The sequence below is a fragment of the Leuciscus leuciscus genome (assembly GCF_965113295.1).
Source record: "Leuciscus leuciscus genome assembly, chromosome: 23".
In the NCBI taxonomy this organism is placed as follows: Eukaryota; Metazoa; Chordata; class Actinopteri; order Cypriniformes; family Leuciscidae; genus Leuciscus; species Leuciscus leuciscus.
In genome coordinates this window covers 19,672,947-19,683,614 of record NC_138747.1, presented here as the reverse complement: position 1 = coordinate 19,683,614, position 10,668 = coordinate 19,672,947, and the positions used below count along the sequence as shown (strand labels likewise).

Genomic DNA, 10,668 nt, shown 5'->3' with positions numbered 1-10,668 from the left:
TCACATAACATGCATCAAGTTCATTTAGAGGAGAACCTCTGGGAAACAGCATGACAAGGAGATCGCTAACTATTACATATAAATCCCAGAGAGTTTGTAGAAATAATTTGTGTGATTTACAGAAAAAAATATATATATATATATATTTTGGGGAAAAAATTATCATTGTGACACAATGTGGGACTTGCAGTAAATTCTTCATGTGTACTCCATTAAGCTGTAAGGTAAATTATGAATTTTTAAAAATACTTTCCTTATAGTCCAGCTCAGTCTAATATTCCTTTGGAATACCTGACATACATACAATTTCACCTCACTTGTTAACACACAAAGAGATGAAGTAATTCATAAGTGCTTATTCAAAGTGCTTCCATATTTCCACTGCTTTTTCACAGAATGTTTTTAGTAGATTTGCAAAGTGTCCAGAACGCAGTATCAGCAATTAGATGCAGAATGAAGGACATTACCTTTTTTACAAAGCAATTATCATTCATAAAGAGCCAACAAAACACTTTAACTTGGTTTTCACCATGAAGGTTACAAGGCAATATTTTGTTTTGTTTTTTTCATTTTACAACATACACTAAACAATCGTGCATAAACACATATACACATAAATTCAACTTGACATCTCAGTCACACGTTTATGTAAGTCAAGTATGAACAAAAAGAGCAGCAATATAAATAAACCCGAATCTGCCTTGTAGGAATTTAAGAATATAAAGATAATGTAATACAATAAAGCTGAGAGGAATTTTTATGATGAATTTTTATAGTTTGGTTTACCCTCAGAGGGTAAAACCATTGTGCTCTTAAGTCGTCAGAAGCAGCATCTCCTGAAAGCTCTCCTGAAAGCTCCACTGATTCAAAGTGTAGTGAATCCGGTCATTCAGATATTCCTCATAGAATCAAGTAAATAATTTAAAACTAAAAGACAAAAAAGTGTTAGCACATGGTCACTCTTTGAAATGCCTGCCGCTTTGTAGCTTTCTGTAGTAGTTTTCCTGTTCAGTGTGGTTCTGATTGCCCTCTCTGTCCAGCAAAACTAGAGGGGTCTTGCGGCGCAGACTGCGACCCTCTGAGATTTGACCCACAGGTGGGAGTTGAGGGGGAAGTGGTGGCTGGGGAGGTTGAGGGAGCTGGGGTGGCCCGTGATCAGCCTCACTGGCAGAAGAACAAGGAGAGCTGCTCCTGACATGGCGGTAACTGCGGGAACTCTCACGGTTGAGGTTTTTGAGCTCGTATGACTCAGCTATGTTTCCATCACAAGATCCTCTCCACTCCCATGGGTTATTTGGATTTGAGGTCATACGAACTACAGGGTGGTGGGGGGCATGGGCATCAACGGTGATGATGCCTGAACCGCTGTCACGTTCCGAGCGATTGGGTGATGATTCTGTGCCCGTGATAGATGAGGTACCAGAGGAGGATGAAGTCTCAGAGGATTTTGCTGATCCAGACAGGAGTCCCTGTTGCTTTGACATGGCAATGACCTGCATGATCCGAGGCTGATTTCCTCCCTTGATAACTGGAATATTAGCACCACTTTTCTCAGTGATGGACAGCCATTTGGCCCGAGTGCTGGCGCTTTTAGGGGATACAGGCGGGGGGACTGGCTGCCCAGGGGGACGAGGGGGCATCACTACTCTTGCACCTGCAGGTGGGTTAACTGGTTTGGTAGTTTGTGGAACAGACGAATAATTTGAAGAATGGACGCTGTCCTCCTCTGTGGTCGTGTCGTCACCCCCGTCTGAGCCTTGCTCGCTGGTGTCCTCATCGGGCAAGCTGCCACCTCGCATCTCCATTGACTTTTGCTTCCATTCAGATACTAATTGCTGTGACCGCATGGGGTCCATTGGTACAGGAACAGGTACTGTCACCAGACGCCTTGTTGGCTCCTCTGGAGCTGTAGCACGGGGTAATGTGTTGCTGAAGGTTACCATGGTCTCTTTACCCATTGGACTGCGAGGCGCCAGTAGCTCCACGTCCACACTGGCCCTCTTTAAGCTTCCCAATGAGGTTTTCTCTCGCTGCACAGGACGGTTCAACCCATCTAGAGATGCTGGTGATGTGATTTCCTCATTGCTCTCAGAGGCATGGCCCTTGTTATAGACAGAGTCATGACCTCGCTGGGCCAGAGCCCTCAAAGCATCCTTCTGCAGAGGAGGGGGTTGAGGGATGACAGTGTCCTCAGGAGATTTGAAGTTGGCAACAGCATGGAAAGCCTGGAATAAAATGGAATGGATCCATAATTCTAATTGGCAAAATCACAGTCACTCATTTGGTTAATGCTTTTATCCAAAGTGACTTAGATTGCATTAATATATTATACCCCATTTCTGCATTCCTTATGTATCAAAATGGCTTTGTTCCATGCTCTACTGTAGGTGTAGTCAACCCTACTACTAGAGGGCTACCTTCCTGCAAACTTCAGTTTCAATCCTGCATCAACACTCATGCATGTAATTTCTAAGTAAGGTAATCAACCTTGGTTACCAGCTGTATTGATTAGGGTTGTAGCTGAACTCTGCAGGATGGTAACCCTCCAGGAACAGCATAGGCTACCCCTGATACTGTTTAAGCTACAGCAGGTGTTTTCAAACCATTCTTGAAGCCTACCCAGGACTGCACATTTTGGGTGTCACCCTTATGTAAACTGGCTGAATTAACTCATCAGCTGATTACTTGAGTACTCTGACACTCGAGCCCTCAAGAGAGCAGCCAGAAAAATAGAGAGCATTTTGTGGAAAGAGAGCATGGTTGCTTAAAGACAGGCCTTAAAAACTGCTAGATCTGATTATTTTTCGACCCTCTTAGAAGAAAACAAATACAACCCTTGGTTTTTATTTGATACAGTGGCTAAATTAACAAGAAATAAAGCTTCAACCCCAGATGTTTCCAAACAGCACAGCAGTAATGACTTTATGAACTTCTTAGTTAGTTCATGCATTCATGACCTAAAGGATAGATTATTGTAATGCTCTAATGGGTGGTTGCCCTGAATGCTTAATAAACAAACTCAAGCTGGTCCAAAATGCAGCAGCTAGAGATCTTACTAGAACCAGGAAGTATGACCATATTAGCCCAGTTCCGTCAACACTGCATCGGCTCCCTGTTAAACATTGTATACATTTTAAAATCTTGCTAATTACTTACAAAGCACTAAATGGTTTAGCTCCCCAGTACTTGAGCGAGCTCTTAACGCAATATAGTCCTTCATGTTTATTGTGATCTTAAAATTCTGGCCAGTTGATAATAACTAGAATTTCTAAATAAACTACTGGCAGTAGCCTAGATCCATTTCCTATTTAGCACCTAAACTCTGGAACAGTCTTCCTAGTGTTGTCCAGGAAGCAGATGTGCACCAAAATGTGCAGTGTTGGGGAGGCTCCGGGAACAGTTTGAAAACCTATCCAGAAATTTGATTTAGCCAAGTAGGATCAATGTATTCCTGGATCAATGTTCAATCAACGTCTCCATCAAAAGGTGTGCCTGTATAGCCACTCGGCAGCCATATTTGCAACACCTCCAGGCAGCTATTTCGGGGCATCCAAGACCAAGTCCTATCTATTTAAATGGGGGAATCCTAAAATCGCAAAAACTTTTTGCAGAACTCACCAATAAATAACATATTTCAAATAAGCAACAAAATCTGACAAGAACTGTCTCATAAATGTTGTTTCTTATGCCCAAATAGTGTTAAACAAGCTTACTTTACAGGCTAGACCAGCCAATACGCAAGTCCTAAGCGCGAGTCTCAGGTTTCTAATGGGAATTCGAGCTTCTAACGGCAGCTGCAGTGACGTAATGACTTTACCAATCAGCAATTATCTCTTTTACTTAGAAGGCAATACATGTCAAATGTATTGCTTGAATGCAATTTAAGTTGCATCCTTTTTTAGGATTAACAAATGTCAAATGTAAACTGTCATAGCCCTAATCCTGAGGGAACAGATATTTTGCTGAATGTTGTTGAAGTCCCTATCCCCAGGTTTTGCCCAACCCAAAACACTAAAATCTGATTAATTGGTTGTAATGTTGCGCCAGAACCAACAATGATTTTGATGCAGGAACATGTTCTACATGGGTAAAACACATTAAGCTCATTAGCAACATGGCATGACATTACATGGGGGATGGCTGTCCAAAAACACTACACTACTGATACAATAGACATCAGAAAACCATTCACTCACCAGGTACGCAGCAATACCAGCGCCAATACAGAACCCAACATACACATCGATGGGGTGGCTGCGGTACTGGGTAATCTGAGTGAGTCCCGTCAATGCAGCCGCAATGGCAAAGGCAAACACCAGAACGGGTTTGAGCAGCTTGGTGCTATCTGAGATTGTTGAGTTGAAGTACATCTAGAAGAGTAGAGAGCAGCAGAGGTCTCCAGCTGTCATGTGTAAATTAATAACAAGCTGGCTTACAGCTTCTGACAGTCTGACAAGCGCAAGGTGGGAAGAAGTAACAACTTATCTCCATGTCTGTCGCTTGAAGTGGATTCTGCTTAGTACCAAGAAATGTGAAGTGCTTACTTATAATTAGACTTCCACTAATCTAGCGAACATAATGCAACTGAGCATATTAAATCAACCCTTAAATGTCTTAAAAATTTGAGCAGTGTTGAAATCTATCACATGTGTCAGTGCATGTGCCGTGTCTTTTCTATGCACATCTAAAGAACAATTCAGTATTATGTTGGTTGTTCATTATTTCTATCTAAAGGACAATCACTTTAAACTGTACTAAATACTCTCTTTTAAATACTTTTTTAGGAATTTACAAAACTAGCCTATTAGGTTTATATACAAACAGTATTTGCAGTAAACATTGAGTAAACACATTAATTAACACTGTTTCGAAGAGACTTACTGAAATATAAACCGCAGCAAAGGAAGAGAGGGTTGCATGCTGGGAAGGGAAGGTTTTCCTGTCACAAAGGAAAGCAAACATCTAGAGTAAGCCTACACAAGATATGCAGAAGAAGTCAATGTTAAATGTTTAGATTTTTTTTTAAAAAGGGGGGAGATTGTGGAGTGCTCTACTGGAAGACAATCACAAAAGGGAAAAAGAAAATGGTGATTGTACAAGGTTGAAGGTAATCACCGTTAATCACATAATTAGATGTAATTTTGTAGCAAAACACTCAATTACCTGGCCGATACAATAGCATGTTGATCCTGGCCAGAGCAAATGTCTTTGGTGATGTAAGGGTTCTTGTCACAGGATACACCTGGGACAGTGTAATTGGGTTTGCATACTGTGAGAAAGAATGGTGTGTGGTAGCCAGTGGCTAGCTGGATGACATCAGTAACCAGTGCTGTTGCACAAAGCCCAAACACATGAACACCTACAAGGAGAGACAGATCATGAGGAATACAACATTGATGATTAATTTCATCAGTTCCATGTAACACTCTGTGCATGACTCATGTTACATAATATTCATCTGCATCATTCCTATTCGGATTTCACAAGTTCACACTTACAAATAATTAGATAGAGTAAAAGAGTATGCGTATTTGGCGCATGCTGTCCGGGAGAGCGCTCCGAGCTCGGAATGTGGCCCGAAACCTAGAGTATCTGGGATAGGAACCAGCTGAGAGTGAGGAGTCGGGTGGCGAAGGGATGCAGAAAAGACTGTCGAGGAACGGAGGTGAGTCGGCTATATATATATATATATATATATGCCTCCAATCATACTGATTAGAATGTGGTCCTCCCGAACTTTGTTAATAAAACATTTAATTTCACACATTGTACAAATTGTAAGGATTTTTCTAGATTTCTAGTAATTTCTTTCAATAAAAATGCTATATCAGTATATGTTTACAACACAACTCCTTTTAGATTCCTGAGTCACAAAATGCAGTTCAAAAGAATACATTTACTTTTAAAAATATAAAAATTACAGTGTAAAGCAAATGGAGACCAGGATTACACTGTAAATCCACACTAAAATTCTTAGCTCACAGCCCTCAGTTTCAGCCAATTTTAGCATACAACACATTGCTTTTTGCAATACAAAATTGCCTTACAATTAAAACATAGTTACATACCAACAAAACGAACAGTTCTCCGCAGGAAAGAGTTAAAATTACATCCACCAGCATTGATGCTTCCCTCAATCCCTGGACGGACCTTCAGTTTGGACTGCATACAATACAGCAGACCTTCACCCATCATGATCTGAAACAGCAAGAATTATATGATTGTTAATCCAAATTTTTACTTTGGCCTATTTAAATATAATTTGAGGATAATTAAATATAGTACACTTATTTCAGATATTAAATGTAGAGAAATATAACTTAAACCTAAGGTTGTGTCTTTTCTCTGGAGAAGCAAGTTAATACGTTTAAGGTAAATAATGTTATTTTCTTTGGAACAATGTGCACAAGTTGACGTTAACAACCCTGACTAGTTAGTAGGGCTGTCACTTTTGTGAAAAAATCCTGTTCGATTTTTGAGACATAAGTGTTCATTGAATCGATTGTAAAATCGATTTTCCATGTCTAAAGACGTTTCCATTTTAAACGCCAAATATAGGCAAATCCACGGACAACTAACAGGCATTAGGACGAGCGTAAAGAGGGCGCTTGAGACGTGCACAAGTCAGCAATATTTCTGATGATTTATTGGCATGAAGTTTCGTGCACAATGACAAACAGGACCGAACATTCTCGAAAAACAATAAGCAGAGTGGACTTCCATAACATCAATGAAAAACATTACTGCAGGCTTCAACATGGCTGTGTTTACGATTAGAAATGTCAAACAAATTTCGCCTACATATGCGATTGTAGACCGTAGCCCGAATCTGTATCTGTATGCATAAGAATACCGGCAGAATTCACATTTTTGTAGTAAAAAGAGACACATTATGCAGAAGTATAATTTGCTGTTATGTGTGTTTGTCAGAGCCTGCAGTTACTGTGTGACGCGCGTTCGCTGCGGGCGTATCGTGACGAGCTGGACGTGCTCCGAGAGAAGGCTGTTAAAATCGATTCCCTATTTTCGTTTTCGAAACTTGGGTTGGTTGGTCCAATCGATAGTGCAATCGATTTTCGAACATAAAGTGACAGCCCTACTAGTTAGGTCTCAAATGTTAGAAATATATAAATACAATAAGTTGTCATGATTGCTATCATCTCACAGAGGCAGCAGGGCCAGCAAATGCCAGACTCAGGAGCATGAGTAGAGGGATGAGCTCATCGCCGCTGTCCACGTAGGGCATGCTGAGTGAACGGTCATGGCAGCGGAATCCCACCAGCGCTGGCTGGAGCACATCCGTCAGTTCCAGGAAGTACAGTGAAACCATGGAGGATGCCACAATGGGTAGCTGTTTTCTCAGGGGAGGGAGAGTATGTGTAATTACATGGTAGTTACTAATTTATTACAATGTAATAAATGCAAGAGCCTTTTTCAATTTTAAAATGTACTAAAATGCCTACAAACAGATATTAAAGATTGATAATACACACACATAACATCAGAACACAGTTGAATTACTGTAGAGCGACTGTGGCAGATGGCTGATAAATGTCAACACAGAGTACTGTACTCCAGGGCTGACAGTGTGTTGAAAGGTATACACACTAACGCACTCAAACTGACTGCTATTATGCATTTTCAATTATGTCTTCAGAGAAAATGAGGAGCCAGTTATTTGGAGTGCGTAATGTAATCACCTGAGACATTAATTGCTCTATTGAAGTATTAAATGGGTAATAATTGATGGCACGTATACCTCTACAAAATAGAAGCAGGGTAGCAGCGTCAAACTGTCTTTGGGTGGTTTCTTCTTAAGTTTTTCACGTGCAGTCATCATGGTGGTGGTCTTCTGAAGTTATTCTGTCAACACATGAGTTCATTTGAAGGACCCCAAGGCTTGACAAGCGCAGTTTATTTACTGCACATCATAGCCGTAAACTATGATTTGCTAATTACTAATGCTAATAAGTAGGCGGTATTAGGGAGTGCCACATATTTATTATAGAGAGCATTTGATTGGACAAAAATGTGGATGTGTGTAATGTGGATGTGAGTGTAACATTCGAAAGAAATGCTTAATAGCTTCTTAAATATGTATAGCTGCTCAATTTTTTTTATTTCAATATAGCATATAAAGCATATAAAGATATTACAGACATGGAATAACATAATAGACCTTATGCGCCAGAGAAACAAGCGCACAGCCATCTTTAGAGTTTTGTTTTTGAATTTCTGTTTCTGTGATAGATCTGTATATTTCAATAACTTCGCTGTAGAAGAGTAATTACCTGGATTTACTTATTGTAGAGTTAACTTAAGTTATCATGAGCAGTGTAATGTTTTAAGTGCAGTGGATGTCATAAGATATATCAGAAGACTGGGAAGATTTTAAAATGAGCGGTTCATTCATAAATCTGTAAGATCTTACCTTCATGCTATGACAATGCAAACCGGAAGACAGAACACAATGAGCACAGTGCCCAAAAGGGGCGGGGCTACATAAGGTCTATATAAGCAGGCCTGTATCAAAATGTACTTCAAAGGGCATTTTCATTTGATTTAAGATTTAAAAAAGCATTTTCAAACTTAAATCAAGTTTGGGTAAATTAATACCATTTTTTTTTTTTACATATATTTTGCACAATAGAAATATATTAAGATTGATAATATCCCCCCCAAAAATCCAAGAAATTTGTGAGGAAATAAATATTTGGCCTGTAATATATTTGAGTATTTAATTATATTTTGAAATATAAATGTGTGAGTATTGGTTATATCCACTGGAAAAGGCAAGCACAAAAATGTTCAAATTATTATTTTCTCATCTGAAACAGAATGAAGCCCTCCTGAATAAATGGATAGCAGACTGTGTGCCTGAGGAAAATAAATATTAAATAAACAGCTTCTCTCTGAATATTCTCAAAAGAGCATAATGAACAAATGTTGATGTGGGCCATTGTTTGAGCAGGCATTGAGAGAATAGTGTTCCGTGCCAAATCAACAGTGACTAAACAAGGCACTTGTCCTGAAGATACTCTCCCAACTCTCGAGTGGGAGTGAGCGAGGCTCTGCTGAAATTAGCAGGAAGCCTGTTTTCAAGAGTGGGAGCTCTGTTTATCTCGATGAGCCGCATGTCTCACAGGCAAAAGATTTCTGAGTGTGTGTGTGTGTGTGACTTTAAGGAAGAATCCATAGGCGCTAAGTTCTCTCCAAAAAGACTGTGTTTGTGCTCACACATACTCACAGTGAGAGGCTTTGACTGCAGGGAAAGGAAATTAAACTTGACTGGGTTTCTCACACAAATCTGTGGGGTAAAGTGAGGTTAAAGAGTGAGCTGTGCAACACTGCTACTTTTTGACCCTGGTTTGTCCGCAAGAACCCAAGCAAAATGTATCCACAACACTGCAGAACAATAGTTAGGTCAATAAAGATTTGAAGCAACGTCAACCGGTCAAGGCGAAATCATTTTACACTTGAAGTGAAGAGACCCAGGAAAAATCAATAATGAAATCAGATAAGAATGAGCTAGATCAGTAACGCTAATGTCCACACATTATGAGAAAAGTCACTGATGATGATTTCAATTACACTGAAAATTTAGACTGACAGTCACATGTAACACCTTGATTGTTGTTCACAGAATAGAAATCCAATGTGTATATATATATATATAATGATTGTCACGAATAGTGAATTACAGTAGCTAGTTAATTAAATAGTGAGTAGTGCAATAGTGAATTAAATGGCAAGAATTTTTAATCACTCAGGAATTTATCAGGTGTAGGTTCATTGATCAGGTGTCAGTTGAACTGAAACCTTGCGAGAATCGTTGCACATAACGGCTACTGACTGAATGACCTGCAGTCGATATCAGTATCCATATAGCCGTTTACATACATTTGCCTGCTAAAATAATTTTGATTAATACTATAAAGTGAGACTGAGATTGTGTGTTATGTAAAACTGCCGTACAGCAGCGTCACTGCGACACCCTCAGTTATCATTTATCGAAATAATACTGCATCTCCTCAGGACGCGACGCGACCGTACCCGCACGCGTTTTCTCCCACATCTAATAATAATGGCAGCGTTCTTGTCGCGTCGCTTCGGGAGTACGTGTTGTTTATTCAGACAGACCTGTGTTCTTCATGCAGGTAAAAATCTGAGGAAAAAATCTCACCTTGACTGCGAAAAAAGACGATTGTCTGAAAGAAAGATATCCTGAGTGAAAAAAATATAAAAAATCCCAGCTTATTCCTTCTTCACGAGGTTATACTGCGGCTCTTTCAGTTCATATTCCTCTTTCTGCTCACGTTTTCCACGGAGCAATCACGAACTCCTGTGATATGACTGCCTTCCTCAGCCAACCACAATATTCCTCAACTCACTTGAGCTGCTGTTCTGACATCCAACTGACATCCAATATCTGAGGGGCTTCAGTAGCAGAAGGACCCCACGAATAGAGATAGGCTTACAATGATTTGTCAGTGCTGCATGAAGCTGCATCAATTGATTTTACTATAAAATCGGTCCATCATCAGTAGTCATCAGGTGTGGCAGCATTCCTGTGCATCTGTTGTGATCTCCTCCAGCAGTGGTAACATGGTAACATGCATGCTATTGCACAGGTAACGTAGAACAGGGTGGAGTGGAGATGGTATGGAC

General features: G+C 40.0%; 1 protein-coding gene across 1 annotated transcript; it reads right to left on the bottom strand.

Moving 5' to 3' along the window:
• Positions 1 to 153: 153 nt before the first annotated feature.
• On the bottom strand, positions 154 to 10,668 carry plppr3b (phospholipid phosphatase related 3b). The gene is made up of 8 exons (XM_082156748.1): positions 10,184 to 10,668; positions 7,760 to 7,863; positions 7,166 to 7,351; positions 6,069 to 6,198; positions 5,164 to 5,359; positions 4,882 to 4,939; positions 4,197 to 4,370; positions 154 to 2,225 (listed from the first exon to the last, which is right to left on the bottom strand). Exons 2-8 carry the CDS (start codon positions 7,838 to 7,840, stop codon positions 957 to 959), a joined length of 2,094 nt encoding a protein of 697 aa, XP_082012874.1. The 5' UTR covers positions 7,841 to 7,863; positions 10,184 to 10,668; the 3' UTR covers positions 154 to 956.